The 19,335-nt window shown below is 46.5% G+C and overlaps 1 protein-coding gene across 1 annotated transcript in view; it reads left to right on the top strand.

Moving 5' to 3' along the window:
- The window catches only part of TEX14 (testis expressed 14, intercellular bridge forming factor), an 88,064-nt gene that overhangs the window by 31,269 nt on the left and 37,460 nt on the right, over nt 1-19,335 (top strand). Inside the window, exons 11-17 of the mRNA XM_070944982.1 lie at nt 1,984-2,174; nt 5,049-5,196; nt 7,441-8,441; nt 11,244-11,335; nt 12,663-12,745; nt 15,871-16,152; nt 17,967-18,055. Coding sequence (XP_070801083.1) covers nt 1,984-2,174; nt 5,049-5,196; nt 7,441-8,441; nt 11,244-11,335; nt 12,663-12,745; nt 15,871-16,152; nt 17,967-18,055 — 1,886 coding nt within the window. The remainder of the gene's footprint in view (nt 1-1,983; nt 2,175-5,048; nt 5,197-7,440; nt 8,442-11,243; nt 11,336-12,662; nt 12,746-15,870; nt 16,153-17,966; nt 18,056-19,335) is intronic.

Raw genomic sequence — 19,335 nt, 5'->3', positions numbered from 1 at the left:
CCATCAAGTCGGTCCTTTTTTTCTTCTTAATTTATTTATTTAATCGTTATTATTTTAACTTTTCTTCATCTTCTTCTTTTGGTCCTTCGAGGCTGCTCTTTGAAGTTTGTTTTCTTTTTCTTCTTCTTCTTCCTCCTTTATTTATTTAATTTTTATTATTTTTAATTAATGTTTTTATTTTGGGGTGCCCTTTGAGGGGTTTTTTTTTGGGGGTGTAAGGAGGTTTGGTGTTCTTTTTAATTTATTTACAGATAGATTTGTATTTTCAGACCTGCAAGAGTCTATTAACATAGTATAATAAAGGGATGTGGTGGCTCAGTGGCTAAGATGCTGAGCTTGTCGATCGAAAGGTCGGCAGTTCAGAGGTTCGAATCCCTAGTGCCGCGTAACGGGGTGAGCTCCCGTGACTTGTCCCAGCTTCTGCCAACCTAGCAGTTTGAAAGCACGTAAAAAGATGCAAGTAGAAAAATAGGGGCCACCTTTGGTGGGAAGGTAACAGCGTTCCGTGCGCCTTTGGCGTTGAGTCATGCCGGCCACATGACCACGGAGACGTCTTCGGACAGCGCTGGCTCTTCGGCTTTGAAACGGAGATGAGCACCGCCCCCTAGAGTCAGGAACGATCAGCACATATATGCGAGGGAAACCTTTACCTAGTCTTCAATTTACGGCCACAATTGAGCCCAACATTTTTGTTGCTAAGTGAGACAGTTGTTCAGTGTGCTTTGCCCCATTTGGCGACCTTTCTTGTTACAGTTGTTAAGTGAATCACTGCTTCACCCCATTGACTTTGTTTTGTCGGAAAGTCTCAAAAGATGATCCCACGAACCCGGGACACTGCGTCCGTCGTAAATACGAATCGGTTGCCAAACCTCTGGATTTTGATCACATGACCACGAGGATGGTGCCAGGGTCATAAGGGTGAAAAAGCGTTCCTAAGTCCCTTTTTTCATTGCCGTTGTAACTTTGAGCAGTCATTAAATGAACTGCTGTAAGTTGAGGACTCTCCTTTAAACGACCCTCGCGGGGTGGAGCAAGAGAGTTGTTAAATGGGTTCTGCCCCATTTTACAACCTTTTCTTGCCACATTCGTTAAGTGAATCACTTCAGTCGTTAAGATAGTAGCATGACTGTTAAGTGAGTCAGATTTCCCCATTGACTTTGCTTGTCAGACGGTCGTAAAAAGGGGGATCATATGACCTTGGGTAGGGGGTCGAGGTTAAATTTCTCTTCCTGAGCACTGAACAAACATTTTGGGTTCAACTCTGGCCGTAAATCCAGGACTGCCTTTAAATCCATTTAAAAAACAAAGCGGAAAAAAAAAAGAATAAAAACACTGGGCTGTAGATTTCCCTCTTTTAAGTGGCTGGCTGGGGAATTCTGGGAAATGAAGTCCACCCATCATTCCAGTAGCCGAGTTTGAAAATTTCCCATCCTCCTTGTCTTTCTTTTAATGCAGTAACAGTAACATAGTTGGAAGCAGTGGTGGGATTCAGCCAGTTAGCACCTATTCGGGAGACCCGGTTGTTGGAAGAAATCTTATTTTGGTTTTTTTCACTTTACAAGGCTAATCCTGTAAGGAAGGCAGGAAGGAAATATTCTGGTGGTGTTTCTAGCCTAATCTTTATTGCCCTGCTTACAGAAACTGCCTCTGGTTAACCCTTATTACATTGTAACAGCTAAGGCGAAGCATCCATGAGCGACATTGAGTTGGGCACGCCCACACGGTCACATGACCACCGAGCCATGCCTACCCAGCTGGTCATTAGGGCAGAGAACCGGTTGTTAAATTATTTGAATCCCACCACTGGTTGGAAGGGACCTTGGAGGTCATCTAGTCCAACCCCCTGCTCACGCAGGAGACCGGTACTAGGGATTCGAACTGCCGAACTGCCGACCTTTCTGATCGAAAAGCTCAGTGTCTTAGCCACTGAGCCACCTCATCTCGCACGGTGCATTCCCGATGTGTGTGTGTTTTTTTTTCCAGACACCGTTCCCTGGGAGGGATTCGACGGTCCGTCCATCAAAGATTGCATCACCTCTGGCCAGTGGTTGGAAGCTGACGCCCGACTCCCCAAGCCTTATTACGACATGGTGAAGACGGGCCTGGAATCCAGACCCAAGCAGCGCACCATGAACCTGCAAGATATACGTTACGTTCTGAAGAACGACTTGAAGGTAAAAGCGGAGGAATTTTATTTTTTTATTTTATTTTATTTTATTTTATTTTATTTTATTTTATTTTATTTTATTATTTTATTTTATTTTATTTTATTTTATTTTATTCTATTTTATTTTATTATTTTATTTTATTTTATTTTATTTTACTTTATTTTATTTTATTTTATTTTATTTATTTTATTTGTTTTATTTATTTTATTATTTTATTCTATTTATTTTATATTTTATATTTTATTTTTATTTTATTTATTTTTTATTTTATTTATTTTATGATTTTATGATTTGATTATTTTATTTTATTTTATTTTATTTTATTTTATTTTATTTTATTATTTTTGTCTTAAAGTTGCCCAGTTTGGAGACCCTTGATTCAAAGCCTTAGTAAGACCACACCTAAAGGGACGCGGTGGCTCAGTGGCTAAGACGCTAAGCTTGTCGATCGAAAGGTCGACAGTTCAGTGGTTCGAATCCCTAGTGCCACATAACGGGGTGAACTCCCGTTCCTTGTCCCAGCTTCTGCCAACCTAGCAGTTTGAAAGCACGTAAAAAATGCAAGTAGAAAAATAGGGGCCCCCTTTGTTGGGAAGGTAACAGCGTTCCATGCGCCTTTAGCGTTGAGTCATGCCGGCCACAGGACCACGGAGACGTCTTCGGACAGCGCTGGCTCTTTGGCCTTGAAACGGAGATGAGCACCGCCTCCTAGAGTTGGGAACAACTAGCACATATGTGCGAGGGGAACCTTTACCTGCATCCAGTTTTGGTCACCACACTATAAAAAAGATGTTGAGACTCTAGAAAAAGTGCAGAGGAGAGCAACCAAGATGATTAGGGGACTGGAGGCTAAAACATACGATCAGTGGTGGGTAGCTCCCGGTTCACACCGGTTCGCAAGAACCGATAAAAATTCGTAGTAATTTGGAGAACCGGTAATAACATTGGCTAGCCACGCCCCTGAACCAGTTCCCAGGCTGCTCGCCGCTCGCTTACCCCGCCTACCTCATCAGAGGCTTTTTTAAAAAAAACTTTTAAAAGCATTTTTTCTACAACCTCTTCGGCCGAAAAAATGATTTTAAAAGTTAAAAAAAAAAGCCTCTGATGATCGTGCGGCTTAGCTGGGATCGTCAGAGGCTTCTGAAAGCATTTTTTCTGCAACTTCTTCGGCAGAAGAGGTTGTTGAAAAAAAAAATGCCTTTAAAAGCCTCTGGCGATCCCCGCTGAGTTGCCTGATCGTCAGAGGCTCCTGAAAGCATTTTTTTCTGCAACCTCTTAAGGTTGTAGAAAAAATGCTTTTAAAACTTTAAAAAAAAAAAGTTGGCCACACCCACCCATTCACATTACCCCCCCACCAAGCCACGCCCACAAAATAAGCCACACCCACAGAACCGTAGTAAATAATTTTAGAACACGCCCTTGCATACGATGAACAGTTGCAGGAACTGGGCCTGGCTAGTCTAGTGAAGAGAAGGACCAGGGGAGACAGGATAGCAGAGATCCAATATTTGAGGGGCTTCCCCAGAGAGGAGGGGGTCAAGCTATTCTCCAAAGCACCTGAAGGCCAGGCAAGGAATAATGGGTAAAAACTGAACAAGAAAAGATTCAACCTGGAAATAAGGAGAAATTTCCTGACAATGAGAGCAATCAACCCATGGAACAGCTTGCCACCAGAAGTTGTGGGAGCTTCATCCCTGGAGGCTTTCGAGAAGAGACTGGACAGGCATCTGTCAGAAGTGGTGTAGGGTTTCCTCCTTGGGCGGGGGGTTGGACTAGATGACCTACAAGGTCTCTTCCAACTCTGTTCATCTGTGAAAGGTTTCAAACATGTCCTCCCTTTCCCTTCTTACTCATTCCTATTTAGTCTTCTTCATCACATCTGAATGAACTACAGGTAGCCCTCACCTTAGAGCCATTCATTTAGTGACCCTTTGAAGGTACGAGTGCAAAAGGCGATCGCATGATCCTAGGACATTACAAACGTGAATGTGAGTCTGTTGTCGAGCGTCCAAATGGCAGCAAACGGTTGTAAGCGCGAAAAACGCTCGTCGGTCTCTTTTCTTCAGTGCCATTGTAACTTTGAAACGGTCATTAAACCAACTGTTGTAAGTCGAGGGCTACCTGTATTTGATATTCTTCATTATTTCCGTCTCCGGGACACTCCCAACACTGGAAGTTTTTAAGAAGATGTTGGATAACCATTTGTCTGAAGTGGTGTAGGGTTTCCTGCCTAAGCAGGGGGTTTGACTAGAAGACCTTCAAGGTCCCTTCCCACTCTGTTATTCTATTCTGTTCTGTTCTGTTCTGTTCTGTTCTGTTCTATTCTCAATAAAGATTCTAATCTATTCTATTCTCAATAAAGATTCTAATCTATTCTCAATAAAGATTCTAATCTATTCTATTCTATTCTATTCTATTCTATTCTATTCTATAAAGATTCTATTTTATTCTCAATAAAGATTCTAATCTATTCTATTCTATTCTCAATAAAGATTCTATTTTATTCTATTCTCAATAAAGATTCTATTCTATTCTATTCTCAATAAAGATTCTATTCTATTCTATTTTATTCTCAATATTCTTCCATTCCATTCCATTCCATTCCATTCCATTCCATTCCATTCCATTCCATTCCATGTTCTGTTCTATTCTATTCTATTCTATTCTATTCTATTCTATTCTATTCTATTCTATTCTATTCTATTCTATTCTTCCATTCCATTCCATGTTTTTTCCTATTCTATTCTATTCACAGGAAAAACATACATCCATCAAATTTAAACATAAGAAACATAATTAATGGACCACTATGTGGACAAAGGGTTCTGCTAACTCGTTCTTCATTTTCCTTTTGTTTTCTTTCTGGGTTTTTTTTGGCAGGATTTACTAGAATCTCGCAAGCACCGTCCCGGAGAACATCCAGAATCTCCCAAGCCTGAAATTCAACCCAACATCAATATCTGTTTGCCTTCCGCCTTGGCTTTCGAGGTGAAGAAGCCAAGATTGCAAGAAGAAAAGGCTCACGTAGGTTCGTGTCCAGGAATGGGCTTCAAAAATTTTAGCAAGGGGTTCTTTTGCCCAGTTGGTGGGTGGGCGTGGCCATGGTGGGTGTGGCCTAGTTGGCCCCCTGAGCCATGGCAAGCGGGGTATGTTTTTGCCCTCCCCGGGCTCCAGAGGCTTTTCTGGAGCCTCCGGGAGGGCGAAAACGGCCTCCCCAGGCTCTGAAGGCCAGAAACAGGCCTGTTTCCGGCCTTCCCTAACTTCCGGTAGGCCCATTTTTCACCCTCCCTGAGCCTCCCATGTGCGCCCTCCAAAACTGGCCGTGTGGGGACTCCTGGGAGGGGAGGGACGGGGTGGGCGGGGCGGGGCCAGCCAGGAGTGGGATTTGGGGGTTCTCCGAACTGCACAGAATCTTAGCTAGAGGTTCTCCCGAACCTCTGCGAATCCCCAGTAGCCCACCCCCCTGTTCGTGTCCTCTTTGGGGCTGAGAGGCTGGGCGTAATGAGAGCCTGGAAGTGTGGGAGTGGGAGATCTCTGCTTGGTGAAGTTTCCCCACTGCCCAGGAATTCTGAAATGGAGGGGTAAATTTGGGAGGTGGGAGGGAGAGGAGATGTTAGAAGGTGCAGTAGAATATTTTGAGCTGGGAATTGGCGTAAATTGCGAAGTCTGGCAACAACAATATTGTTCTGTTGGGTGAATCAAGTAGCTTGTTAATTTCTTTGGCGGTTGCAGTGGTGGGTTCCTCCCAGTTTGGTCCGGTTCGGCCGAGCCGGTAGCGGTGACGATATGACGTCACCGAATCGGTTCTCCCCACCACCCCCACATTATTCTTACCTTTTATTTGGTCCCACCCCCAATCTATTGCTGCCTCCTGAGTCCCAGCTGATGACTAGAGGGAAAAAAACTGTTTAAACTCTTGCCGCGGGGCTTCAAAGGGCCGCCCTACAGCTGATCATTGTAAAAGCAAACAAATGAGTCGGGTCGTAAGTGCGAGGACTGGTCGTAAGTGCGAGGACCTTCCAGAAATGACTGACCAGCTAGCCACGTCCACATGACCTCCAAGCCACACCCACAAAATAAGCCACGCCCACAGAACCGGTAGTAAAAAAATTTAGAACCCACCCCTGGGCGGTTGCTTCCACATGAATGCAGCTGCTGTGTGTGTGTTTATGTGTATCTGTGTGTACAGTGGAGTTGATAATGACCTCATCAAGTTCTTGTAAGGCTGATACGAAACCGATAGAAGGGGAATAGAAGCAACCTTAGAACTAAGAAGAAATTTCCTGACAGTTAGAACAATGAACGAGTAGAACAACTCGCCTCCAGAAGTTGTTAACGCTCCAATACTGGAAGTGTAGATGTAATGCACCAGGTTAGAAAGTGGGAGACTGTGAATTCTAGCCCTGCTTTGGGCACAAAACCCGGCTGGGTGACTTTGGGCCAATCACCAGGAGACAGTGAGTTCTGGTCCCGCCTTAGCTACAAAAGCCAGCTAGCTGACTTTAAGCCAATCACTGGGAGAATGGGAGTTCTAGTCTCCTTAGCCCTGAAAACCAGCTGCGTAACTTTAGCCCAATCACCAGGAGACAGTGAGTTCTAGTCCAGCCCTTGGCATAAATGCTGGCTGGGAGACTTTGGGCCAATCACTAGGAGACGGTGAGTTCTGGTCCCGCCTTAGCTGCGAAAGCCAGCTAGCTGACTTTAAGCCAATCACTGGGAGACTGGGAGTTCTAGTCTCCTTAGCCATGAAAACCAGCTGCGTAACTTTAGCCCAATCACCAGGAGACAGTGAGTTTTAGTCCAGCCCTTGGCATAAAAGCTAGCTGGGAGACTTTGGGCCAATCACCAGGAGATGGTGAGTTCTAGTCCTGCCTTAGCCATGAAAGCCGGCTGGCTGACTTTGGGCCGATCACCAGGAGATTGTGAGTTCTAGTCCATCCCTAGACATGAAAGCTGGCTGAGTGACTTAGGGCCAATCACCGGGAGATGATGAGGTCTAGTTCCACCTTAGCTACGAAAACCAGTTTGGAGACTTTGAGCCAGTCCCTCTCTCTCTCAGCCCATCCCACCTCACAGGGTGGTTGTTGTGGGGAAAATAGGACGAGGGAGGCGTATTGGATATGTCCACCGCCCTGAATTATTTGTAAAAAAATTATAAAAGGCAGGATACAAACGAATAAAATTAAAAGATAAATTGTTAGCGGGTGAGAAACTGGACCGAATTTTCCCTTGACGCACTTCCTTCCATCGCCATTCTCGCTTCGTTCCTCAGCCAGGAGTTTCACCACAACCAGATGCGCCATTTCCTCGCCGGAGATCAAACCCGTCGTCGTCCAAGTGTCCGAGCCGGTTCTCCGCACGGCGCAGTCGACCACCTTCTTTGAGAGACGTTTGAGCGACGTGGTCCAGGTCTCCGAGCCGGTTGTCCGCACGGCGCAATCCAGACTTTCCTTCGAGGGACGTTTGAAAGACGCGGACGAGGACAGCAACGCCAACCTGAGCTTGTCCAGCGTGCAAATCAACGAGATATACACTTGTTACCCAGAGATGGGCGAAGAGACGGAGGGGGACGAAGAGACGTCGAGAACCGAGCAGGACCCCGATTCCCGACGAGAATCGCTGAGCTCTCCTGGTGATACAGCCAACCGCTCTTTCCCTCAGTTTGCCGAGATCCGGGACCGCGAGGCGAGCCTGTCCTCAGACGCCGAAACCGAATACAGTCACGAGGACCTGAACGGCGTCTTGGTGATGAACGAGGTGCTCGGGGGCGCCAGCGGCAAAAACAGGAACATCCAGTCCCAATTTGAGCACAAATTTGGCAAATGCGTTCTAGATCTCAAGATCTGCCAAACTTTGCTCCAGCAAGCTACGGATTCCCTCTCCCGCACCGAAACCAAACTGGGCCCGCTGGAGAATTTCAACAAACCTGGGCAGCTCTTTTGGGGGACCCAGGCAAAGGAGCAGCTCCCCGTCGGGATTCCTGCCCGGGGTTGCCAGGAGAAGCTGGAGAGTATCTTGAGAAATATTAAGCCTCCCTTAAACGGCGACCGCGCCTTCCAGTGGAAGACGATAGGTCCCCCGACGGAGAGCTACGTGCCGCCGCCGTTCCGGGTTCCGGGGGCGTACAGATCCCTGGTGATCCAGTCTTATCAAGCATCCGAAAACAAACCCAAGAGTGCCAATCAAAGCCAGGATACCACCTACTGGAGCGATTTTGGACCGGAAACAGCCAGAAGTCCCATCAGTCCAAAAGGAACAGAGCCAAACAATCAGGTAAAGTGGGACAAAGAGGGGAGGCTCTTTCACACCCCTGAGCAGGGTTGGCTGGCAGCGGTAATGTTGCTTGATGGCTGCTTTTCACCGGGAAGGTTTTTAAGATCATGAAACAAGGATCCAGCCTAGAACCAAGGAGAAATTTCCTGAAAGTGAGAACAATTACGGGTCGTTCTCGACTTACAACCGTTTGTTTAGTGACCATTCGAAGCTACAAACAGCATTGAGCTCCTAAGTCGAGGACTACCTGTCATTGCAGCATCCCGAGGTCACATGATCGCCATTTTTTTTTATTATTATTAATTTGATTTATATGCCGCCCTTCTCCGGAGTCTCAGGGCGGCTTACAATGCGTTAAGCAATAGCCTTCATCCTTTTTTGTATATTTATACAAAGTCAGCTTATTGCCCCCACAAACTGGGTCCTCATTTTACCTACCTTAGAAAGGATGGAAGGCTGAGTCAACCTTGAGCCTTGGAGAGATTCGAACCAGCAGTAATTGCAGGCAGCTGTGTTAATAACAGGGTGCTTAGACCACTGTACTATCAAGGCTCATTTGTGAACTTCCCAACAGGCTTTTGATAAACCAAGACCCAATGTATCTGGATCCGTTCCAGTTGGGCTTCAGGCCTGGGTACAGCACGGAAACGGCATTGGTCGCGTTGGTCGATGATCTCTGGAGGGCCCGGGATAGGGGTTATTCCTCTGTTCTGGTCCTATTAGATCTCTCAGCGGCTTTTGATACCATCGACCATGGTATCATGCTCCACCGGTTGGAAGAGTTGGGAGTGGGGGGCACCGTGTTGCGGTGGTTCTCCTCCTTTCTCTCCAACCGGTCGCAGTCTGTGTTGGCAGGGGGGCAGAGGTCGACCCCGAGGCACCTTATATGTGGTGTGCCACAAGGGTCAGTCCTCTCGCCCCTTCTGTTCAACATTTATGTGAAGCCACTGGGTGAGATCATCCGTGGTTTCGGGGTGAAGTACCATCAGTACGCTGATGACACTCAGCTGTACATCTCCACCCCGGACCACCCCAACGATGCCCTTGAAGTGATGTCCCAGTGCCTGGAGGCTGTGCGGATCTGGATGGGGAGAAACAGGCTCAAGCTCAACCCTTCCAAGACCAAATGGCTGTGGCTCCCGGCGTCCCGATATAGTCAGCTGGCACCATCTCTGACTATTGGGGGCGAGTCGTTGGCCCCCACGGAGAGGGCTCGCAACTTGGGTGTCCTCCTGGATGCACGGCTGTCCTTAGAAGAACATGTGACGGCCGTGGCCAGGGGGGCCTTCTATCAGGTTCGCCTGATTCGCCAGTTGCGTCCCTTTCTGGATTGGGACTCCTTGCGCACGGTCACTCATGCCCTCGTCACTTCCCGCCTGGACTACTGTAATGCTCTCTACATGGGGCTCCCCTTGAAGAGCACCCGGAGGTTCCAACTGGTCCAGAATGCCACCACGCGGGTGATTGTGGGAGCGACATGGCGCTCCCATGTAACACCTCTCCTGCGTGAGCTGCACTGGCTTCTGGTGGTCCTCTGGATGCGATTCAAAGTGTTGGTGGCCACCTTTAGAGCGCTCCATGGCTTAGGACCTGGGTAACTACGAGACCGCCTTCTGCCACCGAGAGCCTCCCACCGGCCAGTACGCTCCCACAGAGAGGGGCTCCTCAGGGTGCTGTCAGTCAAACAGTGTTGACTGGCGGCCCCCAGGGGAAGAGCCTTCTCTGTGGGGGCACCAGCCATCTGGAACGAGCTCCCCCTGGAGACACGGAGGATCTCGGATTTACACACCTTCCGCCGTGCCCTCAAGACCTTTTTATTTCAGCAGGCTGGCCTGGCCTAACTTCCCTTTTAAATTGTAAATTTGTTTTAAAACATTAGGAGTGTTTTAATTTGTTTTGGGCCAAATTATTTAACGGGTTTTTATCCTGTCTTTTAAATTTCGTAGTTTGTGTGTTTTATCTTTTTGGCTGTTCACCGCCCTGAGTCCTTCGGGAGTAGGGAGGTATATAAATCCAATAAAATGAAATGAAAAAAATGAAATGTTGGAAGCTGGATTTGCTTAACGACCGCATGACTCACTTAACAACTGCAGCGATTCGCTTAATGACCATGGGAATTTTACATGTGAAATCGGAGGCGACTCGCTTGATAACCACCTTTCTTAGCAGCAGAAATCCTGGTCTAGATCCTGGTCGTAAAACGAGGACTGCCTGTAATTTATATCTGCAGAAATCTTTCTTTCAGAGGTTGCATTGGCAGAGTAGAATATATTTCTGCATTTAATGGAGACTGTATTCCAAACCTGCAGAAGGTTAATTCGAACTCCCCTCCCAGTTCCAGGTAGTCCTCGAGTTACGACCACAACGGAACCCCCAAATTTTCCATCGCTAAGCGAGACAGTCATTAAGTGAGCTTTGCCCCACTTTACAAACTTTCTCTCCCCCAGCGGTTAAATGAACCCCTGCAGTTGTTAAACTAGCGACGCGGTCGTTAAACGAATCTGGCTTCCTCGTTGACTTTGTGCGTCGGAAGTTCGCAAAAGGGGGGGAGGTTACAACATCCTTCCCCCCCGGGGCACTGCAACCATCATAAATATGAGCCAATTGCCAAGTGCTTGAATTTTGACCATGGAGTGGTCAAAAAGTATGAAAGACGGTCGCGAGTCACTGTTTTCTGTGCCTTGGTTGCTTCGAACGGTCACTAAACGAACAGTTGTAAGTCGAGGATTCCCTACACAGAAATAGTCATGTTCCCCCCCCCCCCTTGGCCCCAGATCGTCTCCTTATCTATGTGGTTTTTAGCTCTTGCCCCCAGGTGTGACCTTCAGGAGGAAGAAGAGTACCCAACTACGTCGAGGCAGCTCCATGTTGGACGGGATCAAAGCAGCGGATGGGTGAGTCCTCTTTCCTCAATCCCCGGTTTTGGCACAAGAGAAATAGGCATGTGGAGGGCAGAGGAAAAGCACAGCGTTGGGTGTATGTTATACCTAAAAAGAAATCTGCGGGAGTGTCAGAGTTTTTATCTGGTTTTATCTACAATAGGAATATAGGAATACTATAAATACACCTGCTACAAGCAGTATCTGAACAAACAGCAATTACAGCAGGGAAGAAACTCGGCGAGCCGCAAACATTCTAGCATGGCCTCCACTTATTACACAGGCTCTTAAAGGGATAACAGCCAAAGATCCTGCTGACTCATTCTCATTGTTGCTTCAGCTGGTCACCTCTTAAATTATCGCCTTGACAGACAGTCTGAATTCTCTCCATCAAGAGAAAAACAGTAAACGGTCCTTCGTTTATGACTACAAGGATCTGGACAGACTGGAACATTGGGCGCTATCTAACAAAATGAAATTCAAGCGTGACAAAAGGAAAGTTCTACATTTAGGCAGAGAAAACGAAATGCACAGGTGGTACCTGGCTCAATAGTAGTAACTGTGAGAGGGATCTGGGAGTCCTAGTGGACAACCATTTAGATATGAGCCAGCCGTGTGCAGCAGCTGCCAAAAAAGCCAACACAGTTCTAGGCTGCATCAACAGAGGGATAGAATCCAGATCACGTGAAGTGTTGATACCACTTTATCAGGCCTTGGGAAGGCCACACTTGGAATCCTGCATCCAGTTTTGGTCGCCACGATGTAAAAAAGATGTGGAGACTCTAGAAAGAGTGCAGAGAAGAGCAACAAAGAGGATTAGGGGACTGGAGGATGAAACATATGAAGAACGGTTGCAGGAACTGGGTACATCTAGTTTAATGAAGAGTAGGACTAGGGGAGACATGATAGCAATCTTCTGATATCTCAGGGGCTGCCCCAAAGAAGAGGGAGTCAAACTATTCTCCAAAGCACCTGAAGGCAGGACAAGAAGCAATGGGTGGAAACTAATCAAGGAGAGAAGCAATTTAGAACTAAGGAGAAATTTCCTGAACAATTAATCAGTGGAACTACTTGCCACCAGAAGTTGTAAATGCTCCAACACTGGAAGTTTTTAAGAAGAGGTTGGATAACCATTTGTCTGAAGTGGTGTAGGGTTTCCTGCCTAAGTAGGAGGTTGGACTAGTAACTCTGTTACTCCGTAATTCTGTTATTTAAATTAAGAGGGAGGAAAAGGCAGAAATGCTCTAGGGTGTTTAGAGGAAACCTAGATAAAGTGGGGTCTAACTCTAAGTGCATCCTATCTGTGGTGGGTAAAAATGATGCCATTAATCTGGTTTTGCAGGTCCTTCAAAAAAACAGCTCCAGAAGTCTATGAAGCGAATTTGAGAAGCGAGGAGAGGAGAATGGCCCATTCGGAATGGACAAGTGAGTTTTGGGGTTTTCCAGTCCACAGAAAGAGGTGTGTGTGTGTGTGTGTGTGTGTGTGTGTGTGTGTGTGAGCTGGGACTACAATACCCATCATTCTCAGCCCTACAGTTAGAAGAGCCACCCTGTTGGATTAGGTGAAGATGCTAATCTAGCATTTGGGAATCAGCTAGATGTTCTTTGGGGGCTCGACAGATGGAGACACATCCTTCTCCCTCCCTCTTTTTTCCCAAAATTAGGATTTAGCAATGGTGCCCTCAGCTTGGAGGCATGGTGAGGTCATCCAGATGGGTAACCCTTGATAGACCTTTTTGCAGGGATTTATCCAGTCCCCTTTTACGGCCATCTAAAGTTGCCATAAAGAAGAGCCTTGGTAATACAGTGGTTTAAAGCACCCTGTTATTAAGACCAGCTGCCTGCAATTACTGCAGGTTCGAATTCTCGCCAGGCTCAAGGTTGACTCAGCCTTCCATCCTTTCTAAGGTAGGTAAATTGAGGACCCAGATTGTGGGGGCAATAAGCTGACTTTGTATAAATATACAAAAGGATGAAGGCTATTGCTTAGCGCATTGTAAGCCGCCCCGAGTCTCCGGAGAAGGGCGGCATATAAATCAAATTTAAAAAAAAAAAAAAGTTTGGGGCAGCGAGTTACACAGATTAGTAATAGGCTTCGGGCTGGTTCACTCATCAAGAATTCTTCATGCTGGCTGGGGAATTCTGGGCGTTGAAATCCAGACATCTTAAAGCCAATGCATAAACAGAGGGATGGAATCAAGATCACGTGAAGTGTTGATACCACTTGGTAAGGCCACATTTGGAATATTGCTTCCAGTTTTGCTCGCCACGATGTAAAAAAGATGTGGAGACTCTAGAAAGAGTGCAGAGAAGAGCAACCAAGAGGATTAGGGGACTGGAAGCTAAAACATAGGAAGAACGGTTGCAGGAACTGGGAATGTCTAGTTTGATGAAAAGAAGGACTAGGGGAGACATTTTTGCAGTGTTCCAGTATCTCAGGGGCTGCCCCAAAGAAGAGGGAGTCAAGCTATTCTCCAAAGCACCTGAGGGCAGGACAAGAAGCAACGGGTGGAAACTAACCAAGGAGAGAAGCAACTTAGAACTAAGGAGAAATTTCCTGGCAGTTAGAACTATTAATCAGTGGAGCAACTTGCCACCAGAAGTTGTGAATGCTCCAACACTGGAAGTTTTTAAGAAGAGACTGGACAACCATTTGTCCAGAATGTTGTAGAGTCTCTTGCTTGAGCAGGGGGTTGGACTAGAAGACCTCCAAGGTCCCTTTGGCAACCCTAAAGTTGCCAAAGGTTAAGAAGCGTTGCTCTTTGGATAGCATAGCTGAAGTAAACTTAATTTGAACCTGTGTCTCGAGGGAGACCCTAGGAGAGGACTAGAACTCACAGCCTCTCAGTTTCTACTCCCCGTCACCTTGCCCGCTGCACCAAACTTACCACCGGTGAGTAGAAGAGGGTGGCATGGCCACTTATCTCCCAATCTCTGCTGTGAAAAAGTAGCTCCGTTGTTTCCTTTCTGCCCACTAGATGGCGGTAGAGGACAAAGAAAAGGAAATTGCGGAGTTTTCTCCTTGAAAATATTTTATTTATTTTATTTTTATTTTTAATTTGATTTATATGCCGCCCTTCTCCGGAGACTCAGGGCGGCTTACAATGCGCTAAGCAATAGCCTTCATATTTTTGTATATTTATACAAAGTCAGCTTATTGCCCCCACAAACTGGGTCCTCCATTTACCTACCTTAGAAAGGATGGAAGGCTGAGTCAACCTTGAGCCTGGTGAGATTTGAACTTGCAGTAATTGCAGGCAGCTGGTGTTACTTAACAGTGCTTTAGTCTGCTGCACCACCAAGGCTCTCTGAACTACTCAAAATTTCCACTACCGGTTCTCCAGAACCTGTCAGAACCTGCTAGATTTCACCCCTGTAACAATCCCCAAACACACTCCCACTACCTTAGAAAGGATGGAAGGCTGAGTCAACCTTGAGCCTGGTAAGATTCGAACCTGCAGAAATTGCAGGCAGCTGTGTTAATAACAGGGTGCATTAAACCACTGTACTACCAAAATATTCACTTTGTGGGTGTTTTATTGATTTATATTTATTTATTAAATTATTATGCTGCCCATCTGACCGACGCAACTTACAATATAGGGGACGCTTACAATATAATAAGAAAAGGCAGTAAAAGGTCATTTGTTTAAGGACTGGTTCTGATTGTTCTCACTGTTAGGAAATTTCTCCTCAGTTCTAGGTTGCTCCTCTCCTCGATTAGTTTCCATCCATTGCTTCAAGCAAAGTCAATGGGAAAGCATAACCGTGTTTCTAACTTAACAGCCACAGTGATCCATTTAACAACGGTGGCAAGAAAGGTCGTAAAATGGGACAAAAGGTCACTTCACAACTGTCTCACTCAGTGTCATAAAGTTTGGGCTCAACTGTGGCTGTAAGTCGAAGACTTACCTGTAGAGGTATTCCTCATTTACGACCAACAATGGAGCCCAAAATTTACGGGGCTAAATGAGAAATTGTTATGTGAATTATCCCCCCTCCCTCCCATTTTACGACCTTTGTTCCCACCGTTGTTAAGTGAATCGCTGCCGTTTTTAAATTAATCACACGGTTGTTAAGCGAATCCGGCTTTTCTTGACTGTACACCACCTTGAGTCCTACGGGAGAAAGGCGGTATAGAAATATAATAAATAAATAAATAAATAAAATTTCCCCGTTGACTTTGCTTGTTGCAAAAGGGGATCACGTGACCCCCCCGGACACTGCGACGGTCATAAATGTGAGTCAGCTGTCAAACGCCTGAATTTTGATCACGCGACCATGGAGAACGCTGCGACGGTCGTAAGAGTGAAAAAATGGTCCTAAGTCACTTTTTTCCAGTGCTGTGGCAATTTTCGAACGGTCGCTAAACGAGCAGTTGTAAATTGAGGACTACCGGTATTTAATCCTATGTCGCTTCCTCACCGTATTGGCTGAAGTGGTCACGTCCCACTAAAACCAGTCCAAAGATTGATTGATTGATTGATTGATTGATTGATTGATTGATTAAATCCAACCAACTCGTCCTTTGTGTCGCGGTTTCGCTGCAGCCGAAGTGAAGCAGATGGCCAAACAGGCAGCCTCGGGGCAGCTTCATTTACCGACGCAGCACCCCGCCACCAGATGGATGTTGCAAAGCCAGGCGCAGGATGTCCTGACCGTTTTCCCGAGCCCCACCATCTGCGAGCGAGTCCGGTTCAACCAGGAGAACGGCGCGGCGGGAAAGGGGCAGGGCAGCAGGGCCAACGGCGACCACAAGGTGCTTCGCGAACACGAAAACCAGAAAAATCCAGACGGGGTGTTAGGAAGACTCCCGGGCCTGGAGAAAGAAGGTAAGGAAGGTTGAGTTACAGCTCTGTTTCTCATCCTTAACAACTTGGAAGATGTGCGGACTGCAACTCCCAGGATCCCCCAGGCGGCACAGCTCGGTTAGGTGGCGTTTACTTCCGTGTGTCTCCTCATAAAAACAGAGACTCCCCGAAAGTAGCCAAAATTCATACATTTCGCTGCCAGATTTTAGCAGCCCCAGCGATGCAGATAATAAGTTTCAATCTTGCCGTGGTGGTTTTGGTCCAGTGGTTAAGGCAGCAGGCTCGAAACTGGGAGACGGTGAGTTCTAGTCTCAATTTAGGCATGAAAGCTGGCTGGGTGACTGGTTCAATCACCAGGAGAGGGTGAGTTCTAGTACCACCTTAGGCATGAAAGCCACTGGGTGACTTAGGCCAATCACCAGGAGACTGTGAATTCTAGTCCTGCCTTTGGTATGAAAGCCAGCTAGGTGACTTTAAGCCAATCACCAGGAGACTGTGAGTTCTAGTCTCAATTTAGGCATGAAAGCTGGCTGGGTGACTGGTTCAATCACCAGGAGAGGGTGAGTTCTAGTACCACCTTAGGCATGAAAGCCACTGGGTGACTTAGGCCAATCACCAGGAGACTGTGAATTCTAGTCCTGCCTTTGGTATGAAAGCCAGCTAGGTGACTTTAAGCCAATCACCAGGAGACTGTGAGTTCTAGTCTCACCTTAGGCATGAAAGCTGGCTGGGTAACTGGTCCAATCACCAGGAGAGGGTGAGTTCTAGTACCACCTTCAGCATGAAAGCCAGCTAGGTGACTTTAAGCCAATCACCAGGAGAGTGTGAGTTCTAGCACCACTTTAGGCATAAAAGCCACTGGGTGACTTTATGCCAATCACCAGCAGGCAGTGAATTCTAGTCCTTAGGTATGAAAGCCAGTTGAGTGACTTTGGGCCAATCGCCAGGAGACCGTGAGTTCTAGTTCCACCAGCTAAGTGACTTTAGAGCCAATCATCAAGAGACGGTGAGTTCTAGTTCCGCCTTAGGCATGAAAGGCAGCTGGGTGACCTTGGGCCGATCTCTCAGCCCAGCCCACCTCACAGGGGTTGTGGGGAAAATAGGAGGAGGAAGGAGAATTTGATCCGATCACCGCCTTAGGTTATTCATCAAAACTATTAAGATGGGTTTAAAAAAAAAAAAATTAAATTAATAACCCACCGCACCTTAATCCTTCTTCTTTCTTTCTTTTTTAACCTTACCCTCTGTGTAACTGTTGAGCAAGACGCAGCAAATTGCTGATGTTGTGCTGTGAATTGCCCACCCCTTCTCTGGGAAGGAAGACCCTTCCCCAGAATTAAAATGGCCCAGGAGCAGGAACGCAAATCGACTTTGACATAATTGGTGTGCAACGAGAGAGGTTGTCTGTAGCAATTTTAGCGTTCTGGGTACGTTCCATTTTCCTGACGGTTTTCGACGCTCTCGGTGAGCGAGCGGATTCGCTGGGCCAGGCTCCCAGGAGGAACCAAAAGGGATGGATTTTCTTTTTTTTTTTTTTTTCCCAGAGATCGTTTTCCAAAATACGCATTTATCGGGGATGCTTTATCCCTCTTCTCTAAAGGATCATTTATTTATTCCTTTCTGGGCTCTGCGGATTAGCCATTTCATTGCTATTATCATCATCCCCGTCAAATCGGCCTCGATTGGCGTTTTCTGAATTATTTGCTTTTCCAGCCTGTCCCTCGTCCAAGGAACCCAGTTTTGTCTCTGCATGCTAATTTCGACGCCCTCCCCTCCTCGTTTCCCTGGGGTGGGAGGGTGATGCTGCATTTCATGTTGTCTTAATTTATTATTAGGAAGAGACAGCCCAGTTCCAGCCTGCGATAACGGCGCAGCGCCACGCAAACCCGTGTGCCTTTCTCTCCCTTCGGAGGATTCGTGCCGGGTACGGATTTTATTTTATTTTTTATTTTTTTGCTCCTTCAGCCGCGGAATAATTAAGCAATTGTTTTTGGTCCCATCGGCCAATCCCGATCCAGATCATTGAGCAAAATAAGAGTCTAGAACTACACGGCGTTAAGCCATTCCGGAGATAATATTTTAATGCAATCAATCCCGCTCCGAAACACCCGAACATTTTTCACAACTGGTGCTTTGGATCAAAGCAAAGAATCTGAGCGAAAAGTTGTCAGTAAATCCTGCTGGAGAGAGAGGAGACCTTTCTAACAAATGTTAGCACGTGAGGTCCTTGGTTCTCTCTGAGCTTGGTTGTTTTCTTGAGAGACGTTTCGGGACCCAACTAGCTAACATCATCAGTTGCTACAAGGGAGTGGGGTTTGTGGAGAAGAGGAGGAGGGGAGAGGAAGAGGACTGTGGGGTCCTCGGTGCTTCCTGAGCTTGGTTGTTGTCGTGTACACGTTTCACGACCCAACTAGGTAACATCATCAGTGCTATTAGGAAGTGGGGTTTGGGCTGTGTTTATATAACAAGTGAGTTGTTAACCCTGACAGTGTTAGTAGGAGAGTTCTTGGAGCTTCCTTCATTGGGCTTAGAGAGAGAAAGACACACAGAGACAGAAAGAGACACACAGAGAGAGAAAGAGAGAGAGAGAGAAAGAAAGAAAGACAGACACAGAGACAGAAAGAAAGACGGAGAGAAAGAGAAAGACACACAGAGAGACACAGAGACAGAGAGAGAGAGAGAGAGAGAGAAGACACAGAAAGACACAGAGAGAGACAGAGAAAGACAGACATAGAGACAGAAAGACAGAGAGAGAGACAGAAGACACAGAAAAACAGAGAGAAAGACGACACACACAGACAAAAAGACACACAGAGACACAGACAGAGAGAGAGAGAGACAGAAGACACAGAGAAGGAGAAAGACAGAGAGAGACAGAGAGAAACAAGACAGAAAGAAAGAAAGAGCGAGAAAGACAGAGAAGACACAGAGAGAGACAGAGAGAGAGAAAGAAGACACACAGAAAAAGACAGAGAGAAAGAAAGAAAGACAGACACAGACAGAGAGAAAGATGGAGAGAGAGAGAGAGAGAGAAAGACACAGGGAGACGCACAGAGAGAAAGACAGAGAGAGACAGAGAGAGAAACAAGACAGAAAGAAAGAAAGACAGAGAAGACAGAGAGAGAGAGAGACAGGGAGAGAAAGAGAAGACACACAGAAAGACAGAGAAAGAGAGAAAGACAGACACAGAGACAGAGAAAGACG

Source organism: Pituophis catenifer, unplaced genomic scaffold (genome assembly GCF_029215685.1).
Source record: "Pituophis catenifer annectens isolate HBS135680 unplaced genomic scaffold, rPitCat1.0.hap2 SCAF_1, whole genome shotgun sequence".
In the NCBI taxonomy this organism is placed as follows: Eukaryota; Metazoa; Chordata; class Lepidosauria; order Squamata; family Colubridae; genus Pituophis; species Pituophis catenifer.
The sequence above is the reverse complement of the archived record's forward strand: the minus strand, read 5'-3'. Positions and strand labels throughout refer to the sequence as shown.